Here is a 12,500-nt window from a genome sequence, read left to right as displayed (position 1 = left end):
TAAACTATACTAAATTATACTATACCTAACTATACTATACAATCTGTCGCCCGTCGAGCCGTAATCAAAGTGAGCTGTAGTTCTAATATTGTACAAGTGTGGTGTTTTGTACAACACAGAAATCAACAAAGACAAAGAAGGAATTCAAAAACTTGGATCATTCTGTGATCCCTGTTGTCTGGCTTATTTGTTTGTACTCAATTCTGCACAGTCTTCTGGTAACAATTGGAAATTTCACTAATTCTTGTTAGTCAAAAATTATTTGAAAGAAAGCTTGTTGCCCATATTTTGCTTGATAATTCAAGTAAAGGGCTTTTCAGTAAAGGGTTTGATGCTAACCCCTGGTGCGAAATTTATTTTGTTGCGTTTTTGACACGGAGTGTAATTTAACACGATTGAGTTTCTTCACGCACGTAATGAAGTAGGAAGGGTTTTTTGCCTCTCAGAGCAAATATGTTGTTTGTTTCAAAAAAAATTTCGCTGGTAAAGGTGGCCTTTATGAATGCATCATGTTGTGTAATATGCGAGCTTAACTGGATAGTTTTTATGGCAATAGTAAAGCATTTTCGTGTCAAAATAAGGTAATCGTCTTTCTGTTGTGTTAACTTAATTAGTATGTGTAATCAAATGGCGACGAGTGAAATTAGGAAATAATTTTACGCGCGTTTTGTCAAAGTTCTGATAATTTCCCGAGCCTTTAGGCGAGGGAAATTATCAGAATTTTGACAAAACGCAAGTGAAAGTATTTCCTAATTTCACGAGAAAACCATTTGATTACCTTTTAATGTCGTGGGTGACAAATTACGCTCACAACCGTAACTGTAAAATCGATCGAGTACTTTATCCAACTGCTCGGGAAGAATCATCTCCAGGTTTTTCTCAAGGCAATTTTCGTCACACCACTTCTCAAAAACTCTCACCCAGTTAATTGTGCTCTTTCACGTATTTGAATTTTCTGCGGCTTCTTTTAATTTCGTAACTTCTTCAATGGTCACTGTCTTAAATCTAGACGCCATCTTGGCTCTGATCGAGATACAAGAGATGTTACCATGGCAATTTTGTAATTTCACATGTGAAATTATAAATTAACGCTGAAATTTCGCATCTAAATTAAGGAGTAATTTGTCACTCATGATATTAAATATAAATATACCATGCGGCGTAAACTTGATTTCCACTCTCAAAATTACCTCCAAAACCTACCTTTTGCGTAGAATAAGCTTTTAGAATGATGTTCTTGTCTTCTGTGATGATACTTGACGATTCGGGAACATTTTGTGAAAAAAATATTTATAACGGATCACACGCGCAACTTGATCGCCCGAACTTCCCCTATTATGCATAACATCCACTTGGCCTTTTGACATCCCATTGAAAAAAACTCGTTAAATGTTCGCGGACCGGTCGATTTCTCTGAAATTTGAAAAGATGATTGCTTATGAATTATAGAAAGATTTTTCACAATAACTAAGAATTCCTGTGTTAAGCATTAGAATTCGACGAAGAGGTAAATGCGACTAAATTTGTTGCGTGCCTTGCTATTTTTGTGATTTGACTGTTGTTCAAATTTTGGCAGATAATATTAAATTATGAAAAAATATCTACGGATAGATCGTTAAAAATCTTTATTTTTAGCGGTTATTTGAACATAAAAGATGCAACGCTTGACGAGAAATAATATTTTTGCTAATACAATGTATTTGAAAGAAGGAAAAAATCGCGGGAATAGCAGTGAAAATGAGTTAACAAATTTGCATAGGTGCTTTGAAATGTGATACGCGAGGAGACAGGAATTTTATTTCTCTGACAAATGATTTTGTCATTGTAGATGAAATTTATTTGGGAAGCTAACAATATTTATTGCTACGACTTGCTAGTGCTATGATTGTTTACATGAAACTCACGCTTTTTGCGAATTTTGAGTGTCATGAAATTACATCTGTTGCGTGACAATATATCCCTTTACTCTAACCCAAAAACATTCAGATAGTAACAAACTTCATATTTATTAACCATTTCTTCTGCTTTTGTGCTTGTCAGCAATATGATTTGCGAAAATTCGCAAGTCTGTTTTTGTATCTCATAGATGTTTTAGATTTTCAATTACATGGCCGCTCAACCTCGCGATTGTGTAAATACTTCACCCTGAAGTCAAAATAGATACGTCCACAGGAGCCCGACAAAGAGGGCTTCCTGACCCGACAGATGAAATGTAAATATTCAGTTAAATATTACAACAAAATTAAAAAACCAAAGACGTTGTTTTACTCTGAAAACGACGAACGATTAACATGCTTTCCCGTAGTTCATTCAGTTGACACAAGGTGATCACGTGCACCTTTATGGTTACCTAACACGTGATCAATTTCTTCCTTTTGACAAAACATCATTTAAGTCAGAGACTACAGAAATCTTCGTCTTTTTACGATCGATTGTCATTAATCTTTCCATGAGAATTCGATTCAGAGCTATATATGAAAACTGTTATTTTTTTCCCTTTATCTGAGAAGAAACGAGTGAATTTTACTCAAGAGCGTGTTTTGTTATCTTTAAAGTGAGTTTATTACCAAAGATTAAACAGCTAAAAGACCTCAAAATGGGACAGGATATTACAAAACAGTTAAAGCTATGATCGTGTGAGCCAAAGGGCCTCTGCTGGCGCGACACGCGACATGTGGGTTACCCTCATGGTCTTAATGACCCCCCACCTGAAAAAAATAACTGGAACCCTACAGTTCACTATAACACCCAATTCAGTGCCTTCTGTTTTTGTGTAACACTTACCACAGGCAACCCAGTGTACGCTTTTATGGAGCGTCTTGTTACTGGGTTGCCCCAGTCGGAAAGTGGGTGGGATTTGTTTGTTTTATTATTTTTCTTTTTTTTTCTTTTTTTTTTCCGTGTCGGTAAAAGTCTTGCCTGTCACTCCCCTGCTAAGTGCTATCTTTGTGCATAGAGCCTTCTGCACGTATTTTCTCAGGATAGAGAGGGTAGTGGAAATGCGTAGATTTCTCTGGTGGACACAGTAGAATGATTAACTTAACCGGCAATGGCGTCGAAAGTCATGTAACGCGAATGGCGTTTTAGTGGATCTTTGAACAAAATATACCCTTATGAAGCTCAGTAATGGCAAGTCATTTGGATACTGAACAAGACAGGCGGTGGAATCTTAAAGGCGACGAGTAGTGGACTTCGACAACAATCTGTCGCCCGTCGCGCCGAAATCAAAGTGAGCTGCATTTCTAAGATTTTGCCAAGTGTGCTGTTATGTAGAACACTGAAACCAAATGGAAAATTCTCTGGTAACTTATGGGTTCAACAAAGAGAGAGAACGAATCGAACACCTTAAGTGGATCTGTGATCAACTCTGCACAGTCTTCAGGTAAAAAAAAAAAATGGAAATGTGACAGCCAAGAATTATTTGAAAGAAAGCTTGTCGTCTATTTTGTGTTTCATCATTCAAGGAAAAGGTTCTTCATGGAAACGGTTTTGATCCTGAAATTTTAGTTTGTTGTAATATTGCGCATATTTGACACTATTGAGTTTTTTCTCTTCACGCACGTAATGAAATGGGAAGGGGTTTTTGCCTCTAATAGCAAATATGTTTGTTTCAAAAAATTGTTCGCTGGAAAAAGTGGCCTTTATGAATTCATCATGTTTTATGATATGTGCGATGGATAGTTTATATGGCAATAGTAAAGCATTTTCTTGTTATTCAAGGAAAAGGTTCTTCAGGAAAGGTTTGAACCTGAAGTACATGGTAATTTGGCACGATTGAGTTTCTTGTCTTCACGCACGCAATGAAATAGGAAGAGGTTTTCGCCTCTAGGAGCAAATATGTTGTTTGTTTCAAAAAAATTGTTCGCTGGAAAAGGTGGCCTTTATGAATTCATCATGTTTTATAATATGCGAGCTTAAGTGGATAGTTTATATGGCAATAGTAAAGAATTTTCGGGTCAAAATGAGGTTTTTCTGTTGTGCTAACGTAATTAAATATAAATCATACATTCTGCCTCGTGAGTTTGTTATTCTCATTAACCAGCAATGGCGTCGAAAGTCATTGCAACGCGAATGGCGTTTTAGACCATCTTATGTTGTTTGTTTCAATAAAATGTTTCGCTGGAAAAGGATTCTGTGATATTTTCTGCCTTTGTGAATTATAATATCATGTTGTGTATTGAATTTTCGAGCTTAAGGTTGAAACGTGATACGGGAGAATATTTTTAGTGTCGCTTTGTAAGCAGGAAAGCTTTCATGAAAATAAACAGGTCTGTTGGAAGCGTGCTTGAGTTTCAACAAAATGAGCCCCAAAATCAGCAAAAAATTGTGACGCCGGTGAATAATAAAGTAGCTGCTATTTCCAAAATGATGCAGTTACCTGGTGATAAATAACCTCGTCTTGGAGAGTAACAATGGTGGGCGATTGTGATCTTTGTTTTGAATTCGGTCATTTATTGTCAAACTTTATAACACTAGACAGAAAAAGATACTTACGAAAACCCGGTATCTTGCCATCATTTGACACAGATGTTTCACTGTTTGGCAAGTAAACATGCCGCGCTAACTTAATCACGGCGCCCGCTGAACTCCGGCGATATGACTTTCGATTTTGCGATTTATTTGTGCAGCCAAAACGTACAATAACAAAATTGAACGTAGCAAAAATCTCCCAAAATGTTTGTCGCTAATCGTAACTGTTTATATTCTATATTCACGGTTCAAAATTAATGTTGTTTTCATTTCGTAAATATGTTATTCTCGAGCGACCGTCCTGGAAACTTCCTTCTGCCCTTTCTAAAAACTGTGTATCAATTTACTTTTGCATCAATATTTGTTTTTGCATAAAGCAAGCTAACAAAATCTGTATCTTACTGAGTTCGCATTTGTTAGCGTTAAGAGTATTTTCTGTGCAATGCTTCTGTTTTACGAAGGGGTATATGTTTTTGGTCACCCATCAGACTCTAACCCCGCCGAATAGGGATAACTTTAGTAAAGTGTAGTATTACAAAGCTGTCAGATGCTCAGAGGGCACGCTTAAACTTGTGGTGAAATGAAGATTATCAACATGTCAGCCCAGAAGCCAAGGTTTCTCACTTCCCATTTATTTTCTTCAATCTTTCTGGATTCAGTACTTTGCTAGTAACCACATGTCTTCTCAGGCTATTTACCCAAGACTTCTACCATGGTACTACAATGATAGACAATACTAAACCAATATCCTGCACTGTTAGAGCTACATATTACGCAAGGACAGATCTGTTTCGTCGTACGAACGTGTGAGGACCTGTGAGCCAAAGGGCCTCTGCTGGTATTACTTCTGGGTGACCCCTTAAATGGTCTTAATGACCCCCCAACTTGAAAAAAATTGTCTGGAACAGTGCACGTACCACAGGCAACCCCGTGTACCCTCACGGAGGGTCTAGCTGATCTTAAACTGTGAAAGTTTTTTGTGGTTTCTAATTTTGGCTTGATTCCTTTGCTTGGTATTGACAGTTATCTCTGAAATGGAGTTTTTCCTTTTAGACTACTTCCATTCACTCACGGAGGGTGTGCTAAAACCGGTCTGGTGTCTTTTTTTTGTTGGTAGTCACAAATGTGCATACCCCACGGATATTGAAGTAATGTCCGATCGGGTGAAATCACTTTTATTCCCTCCAGTATTTCCAGACTTCCCTGCCCCGAGGAGAACTCATATACTTCCCCAACCTTCCCGATTACCTGCGAGCGCGTTAGACCACTCGGCCACCATGACACAGTTTCGTTATCTAGATGAAACCAAACATTTATTTGGGGATCTTTCCGCCCGCCACGGTTGATTCAGTATTAAACTACCAAGCTCTTTATAAACGTGGAAACCGCCGAGTCCACATGGGAAAGCGAGATTTAATGCGAGCGAAGAATCCAATTCAGTTGTGAAGCAGAAATGTATTCAGTAGACATCCGATACACGTCATAATCCACCGTAAAATTGCGTGATCGTGTGAAACGGACCAGATGGCGGAATTTTCCATTGTAGTCACTTAACTTTAGCGACGATTTAAATTTAGCAACACTTAATTTTGGTACATTTTAATTTAGCGATATTTTGAAAAATCGCTAAATTCGCCAAATTAAAGTGTGTAATAAGGTATTCGATAAAGTGGACAGATGCTTTTTCTTTGAGAAAGGCAAGCTTTAAAGGTAAGGAGAATTTTCTACGTTATTTCTAGATCTTGCTTCGTACTTGTGTGTTCCACTGTGAACATTATTTTGCATAGAACGAATTCTCCAATATTTCTTGGGAACCAGTTTGTTCGCTGTTTTGACGTAGAAAGAAAATAAGAAAATAGCTTTCAAAGGCCAAACAAGATAAAAAATGAAGTCAAGTTCAAAAAAACGAATTAGCTATCGCCGTCACGGAGACATTCGCTGCTGTCCCCCATCCAAGTACTAACCTTATTCGGGGGAGCTTAACTTCAGCTGACATTTGGGCTAGCATCAACAATTGCGGATCTTTCTGTTAAATTCGCACATATATCTTGTCGAACTTTATAAGACTTGAAAGAAAAAAAAAGCAAACTAACAAAAACCCGGTATCTTGCCAGCGTTTTGTCACAGACGCATCATTTGTTTCGGGAGGTGTCAGTATTAAACACGCAAGGTAACTTGATCACAGGCGGCCGCTTTCGTTTTTGCGATTGTACTTGTACGACCAAAAGTACGATAGAAAAATTAAAATCTGATTGAACGTTAAAAAAACCACCCGAAATGTTTTCGCTGATGGCAAATTGTTTAATTCCCGATCGATACTTCCTAAAAGTTCCTTCTGCTCTCCTTAAAAACTGCATATTAATATTTCTTTACTTTTGCGTCAATATTTGTTTATGCTTTTTTATTAACGAGATTTCAAGTTATTGTGGAGCTTTTGGTACCAAGTTACTCTAATACTGAAATCAAGATTATGGAAGTGTAAAATTAGAACCTTGGACTGGACTACAGAACACGCAATTAAGGAATTTCAGATTTTTGAGCATTGAAAGAAATAGAGTACAGATGTTGTCTTCTCTTCTTTAAACAGTTTGCAACGAACTAAACCAGGATTATGGAACCGGACTTCGAATACAGGGCCCGGTTGTTCGAAAGCCGATTACTTTAATCCAGGATTAGCGTATACTTTTGTTTCATGTTTTAAACCTTTTGGTGACAGTTTCCTTTGCTTATTTTTGTTTTTCAAGATTGACTTCTTCTAATGTAAAGTTTTACCGAATATCAGCCTTGAACAGCATTTAGGATTAGAGAATAAAACTCGTTTTAAAACTCGGTCTTTCAACAACTGGCCCAGGATGATAAGTTATTGATTTGTAATAAGCTTTTCGGGTGATTTAGGGCTGATCTTGTAATTTTTGGATGAACGGAGTTAAGGAAGCAAGTAAACCTGTAGGATTTGAATAAAGTCTCCTTCCAAAAAAATAAATAAACGAGATGCTTCCGTGAAGCATACACTGGGTTGCCTGTGGTACGTGTTACAGAAAATCAGAAGGGCACTGAATTGTGTGGTATTGAACTACAGCATTCCAGTCTCTGAAGAATAACAAATAAAAGGGAAGCGAGAAACATTGGCTTGTGGGCTGACATGTTAGTGAGTTCCCTCACAACTTCTTTTCACCACAAGTTTAAGCGTGCCCTCTGAGCATCTGACAGCTTTGTAATACCAAAATTAGTTGAAGTTAAGCCCTCTACAGCGGGGTTAGTGTTTGGATGGGAGACCAAAGCAATATACCCCCTCATAAAACGGAAGCATCGGACCGAAAATACTTTTAACGCTATAAACAAATGCGAACTCAGCAAGGTACAGATTTTGTTAGCTTGCTTTATGCAAAACAAATACTGATGCAAAAGTAAATAACTATTGATACACAGTTTTTAGAAAGAGCAGAAGGAAGTTTCCGGGACGGTCGATCGAGAATAAAATATTTACGACATGAAAACATTAATTTTGAACCGTGAATATAGAATATAAAAAGTACGATCAGCGACAAACATTCTGGGAGATTTTTGCTACGTTGAAATAAATCGCAAAATCGAAAGTGACATGGCCGGAATTGAGCGGGCGCCGTGATTAAGTTACCGCGGCATATTTACTCGCCAAACAGTGAAGCATCTGTGTCAAATGATGGCAAGATACCGGGTTTTTGTAAGTTTCTTTTTCTGTCAAGTGTTATCAAGTTTGACAATGAAATGAGCGAAGTCAAAACAGATCACAATCGCTCAACTCTTTAGGTTGATAAAGTCAAAATTTACTCTCCAAGACGCGTACGACGTTATTTATTACCAGGTAATTCCATCATTTTGGAAATAGCAACTATTTTATTATTTATCTGCGTCACAATTTTTCACTGATTTTGGGGCTCATTTTGTTGAAACTCAAGCACGCTTCCAACAGGCCTGTAAACCATTCCTGCTTACAGAACAATACTAAAAAAATTCTCCCATATCACATTTCAACCTTGAGCTCTAAAATTCAATACACAACATGATATTATAATTCACAAAGGCAGAAAATACCACAGAATCCTTTTCCAGCGAAAAATATATTGAAACAAACAACATATTTGCTCTTAGAGGCGAAACCTCTTCGTATTTCATTGCGTGCGTGAAGACAAGAAACTCAATCGTGTCAAATTTAATACCATGTACTTCAGGTTTCGTGAAGAACCTTCTCCTTAAATAACAAGAAAATGCTTTTTGTTTTGCAATAAAAACTATCCAGTTAAGCTTGCATATCATAAAACATGATGAATTCATAAAGGCCACCTTTTCCAGCGAACAATTTTTTGAAACAAACAACATATTTGCTATGAGAGACAAAAGCCCCTTCTATTTCATTACGTGCGTGAAGAGAAGAAACTCAATCGTGTGAAATATGCGCAATATTGCAACAAACTAAATTTCAAGATCAAACGGTTTCCATGAAGAACCTTTCCTTGAATAATGAGGGACAAAATAGACGACAAGCTTTCTTTCAAATAATTCTTGGCTGTCACATTTCCAATTATGTTTTTCCTGAAGACTGTGCAGAGTTGATCACAGATCCCCGTTAGGTGTTCGATTCGTTCTCTGTCTTTGTTGAACCCGTAAGTTACCAGAGAATTTACCATTTGGTTTCAGTGTTCGATATAACAGCACACTTGGTAATATTTGAAATACAGCTCACTTTGATTTCGGCTCGACGGGCGATAGATTATTGTCGAAGTCCATTACTCGTCGCTTTTAAGATTCCACCGCCTGTATATCCAATTGACTTGCCATTATTGAGCTTCATAAGGGTATATTGTTCAAAGATACCCTCATAAGGGTATTTTGTTCAAAGATCCACGCCATTCGCGTTACATGACTTTCTCCATTGCCCGGTTAAGTTAATCGTTCTACTGTGTCCACCAGAGAAATCTACGCATTTCCCACTACCCTCTCGATCCTAAGAAAATACGCTCAGAAGGCTCTATGCACAAAGACACCACTAGCAGGGAAGTAACAGGCAAGACTTTTACCGACACGGAAAAAAAAAGAAAAAAAAAAGAAAACAAACAAGCTAAACGAAAACCCCGACTGGGTTTGCCATACTGGCAACCCAGTAATAAAAAATCCTGTATCCTGATAACTGCTTATAGGGCTTCGTTGTTTGCATTTGCAAATTTAGCAACATTGATAATGAGTTTTTACAACAAACAACTTCAAGTTATATTACAGATTTATCTTTCTGGTAGTCTCTCGCCATTTTCCAAAGTTTACCTGTACTTGACGTTGACTGTCACTGGACAATTTGTGTTAACTGTTTGCGCATTCCACGGATACGCCCTTGAAGGCGTCTTGTTTTCTTCTAAAACTCATGCGGTTCAACAAAAAATCATTGCTAAACTGGTGAATTCAAAAGTAAATTTCATTCGAAAAACCGATGTCACACTCATTGCTTTGTGATTCGTGCGATATCGGTGTTTCGCGTAAAATTTACCTTGGAGTTCACTAGTTAGGCAATTAATTTTTTTTATAGAAGAAAGCAAAGAAAATGATTTAATTATTAAAGCAGCAACCGGAAACATCAAAACGCGAACAATTCGAAACTTTTTATTTTCATTAACCATACAGGCAGTAAGATTAAATAACCAGGGAGCTCCGGTTTTAGGCTTGGCTAAATCTAAATATTATCCTAAGATTAAGACTTTCCAAAAAATTGGTCGAAAGCTCATGGCAACTTTTTCTGCAGTGCCAAATGGCGTCTTATGAACGTAAATTGTGACCCATGTTATTAATAGCTAATCAAATGGTATACATTTTCACCGTTCGATCAAAGTTTTAGAGGTTCCTTTGAAATAGAAATTGAAAGTGCAGTTGGTAAAGGATCCACATGAAATGGCGGCTCTAATTGAAGTGTGTGTTGGTTTGTTGTAAAATGACCCGTCTTGTTTCCTTGCAGCCATGTGGAGCTTTCTTAAACATTTTTTAATTCCTCGATTTCAGTGACAAATGCGTTATGCTAGGATAGCAGCTCTACACAATAGAATTACTCCGAGTGAAACAAATTGTGCAATATTGTAATTTCACATGTGAAATTATTCATGGTAATTGTCTTCAAAAGGTAAAAATCCTCAATTGTCAGCCTTTCAGCTTTGATAACGAGTCAGTGTTCCTAGACATCCTTTAATAATATTATGTATCACTTTCTGAAATTTCCTTTTTTTCTTCCTCGTTGACCATTTTGCATAAATTTAAAACTGTCTTTTTACTCTCGAATATGGATGAATATGAGATCAGAGTGTTGCTGTACTTTGTTACTGTTGTTGTAGTTGTTGTTTGAGAGTATAACAATGTAAAAATTTAGAGACACACTAGAAATGCAATAGATCTAGAATTATAGTATGATAAGATTGCAATAAATTTTTTTTTTTTTGTCAAATACATTTACCCAAGACGTGAAAGAGGCAATATTCCATGCTAGCAGAGATCACTTTTTTTGCGTTGTACGGGAAAAGAGACCTCTGCCATGGGTCGAAACTCACTGTGTTGGGCATGCGCGGCGGTAACTTCAAGTTCGCGACCGAATTCTCACGCGTGATACTTCATTTTGCGTGGGCTCGCTAAACAGCAGGGGAATTGCTGTATATGAACACGTGGGACATGGCGGGCTCAAGTCACAGACAGCAAACATATTTTGGAGCATGCGTTTTGAAGAGTGTCGTCCAAGGTTGTGGACGACGGTTGGATCACAGTGAGTTTCAACCCATGGCAGAAGTTTCTTTTCCCGAACTTGTCAGCCCAGTGAACGCAAAAGAAATCATAGCTCTGCTAGCAGGGAGGAGACGATATACTTATTGCTTGTTAAATTACAAAGATTTGGGAATTAAAGAATTTAGGACCTTGAAAACAAAAACTGAAAACTCTCTTATATTAGTCATATAATGGAATAAGTGAAAAAGTCCCAAACATCTCATTATGTTACTCATAGTTGATTATTGCACTCATGTAAAAAAATGAACTGGTTAAAATAAGGCAATCTAGGATTCATTGACCTCGGTTGCTTCCTCGGCAAATAAATCACATATTCCCTTGTTGCGTGGAAATAACTTTAAACCTACACAGGTCCGGTATAAACACAAATTGACCTTACATCTTAAGACCTTTTTCTTTCTTTTTTAACAAAGATTTCGGGGCCCTTCACGTCAATCGATATTTAAAGGAATAAGATTTCTAAGTCTGAAAAGCAACCTACCCAAATATCAAAGTGCCACTTGACAGCAATGCACTAAGCGAGATCTGTACTCAACTAGCTTTGTCGAAAATAGTTTTGCATGTGGGACAGAGCTCTTCTGTCTGAAAAATATAACTTTGCTTCTTATTTCAGGTGGTTTCAGTAAAGAACTATGTCTGGCAGTGACAACAGAAATGCGACCAACAAAACCGAAGTGTCTTCACTCCTCGCCTCATCAGATTGCATTCCGTGGATGGTTGTGCTAATATCTGAATGCGTAGCCATAGTGGTCCTCAATCTTATCACCATGGCTGTATTCATGACACAGCGCCAGATGCAGCGCCGAGGCACTTACATTCTTATTCAAAATCTTACCTTGACTGATTTCTTGGTGGGGGTTATTTCAGGTTCCCTTCAGATTGAACGAATCGGAGAATATTGTGATTCCTGGGAGTACACCATGGATGTCAGTTCTTGGGCTGATCTGATCAAATTTGTATTTCTCCATATCTTCTCCTTTGCTTCGCTTGCAAATCTTGCTGTCATCTCGTTGGAGCGCGTGCACGCCACATACCGTCCTTCCAGGCATCTATTCATGAACAGACGAGTCTACTACGTCACTATAGCCATCATTTGGCTGATAGCCATTATCAGAGAAGCTCTTCAAATCACGTTAATCAAAATGCATTCTCAAAATCTCGGGAATATCGTTATAGTAATGGATTCCGCTCTGTATGTGGCATACTATTTGCTAGTTCTCCTTGTTGTATGCATTTGC

At 37.6% G+C, this 12,500-nt stretch overlaps 1 protein-coding gene across 9 annotated transcripts in view; it reads left to right on the top strand.

The window, feature by feature from the left end:
* Nucleotides 1-12,500, top strand: part of LOC138018364 (histamine H2 receptor-like) — a 46,272-nt gene that overhangs the window by 27,932 nt on the left and 5,840 nt on the right. For 7 of the 9 annotated variants that reach the window (XM_068864981.1, XM_068864977.1, XM_068864978.1 and 4 more), the window contains one exon: nucleotides 11,876-12,500. This exon is cut by the window's right edge and continues 1,135 nt beyond it. The exons of the other annotated variants lie outside the window; for them this stretch is intronic. In XM_068864981.1, coding sequence (XP_068721082.1) covers nucleotides 11,876-11,988 — 113 coding nt within the window. In that variant the 3' untranslated portion in view covers nucleotides 11,989-12,500. The remainder of the gene's footprint in view (nucleotides 1-11,875) is intronic. 9 annotated transcript variants of the gene reach the window in all.

Source organism: Montipora capricornis, chromosome 10 (genome assembly GCF_036669925.1).
Source record: "Montipora capricornis isolate CH-2021 chromosome 10, ASM3666992v2, whole genome shotgun sequence".
NCBI classification, from domain to species: domain Eukaryota; kingdom Metazoa; phylum Cnidaria; class Anthozoa; order Scleractinia; family Acroporidae; genus Montipora; species Montipora capricornis.
Note: the sequence above shows the minus strand (reverse complement) of the source record. Positions and strands in the feature narration are given on the sequence as shown.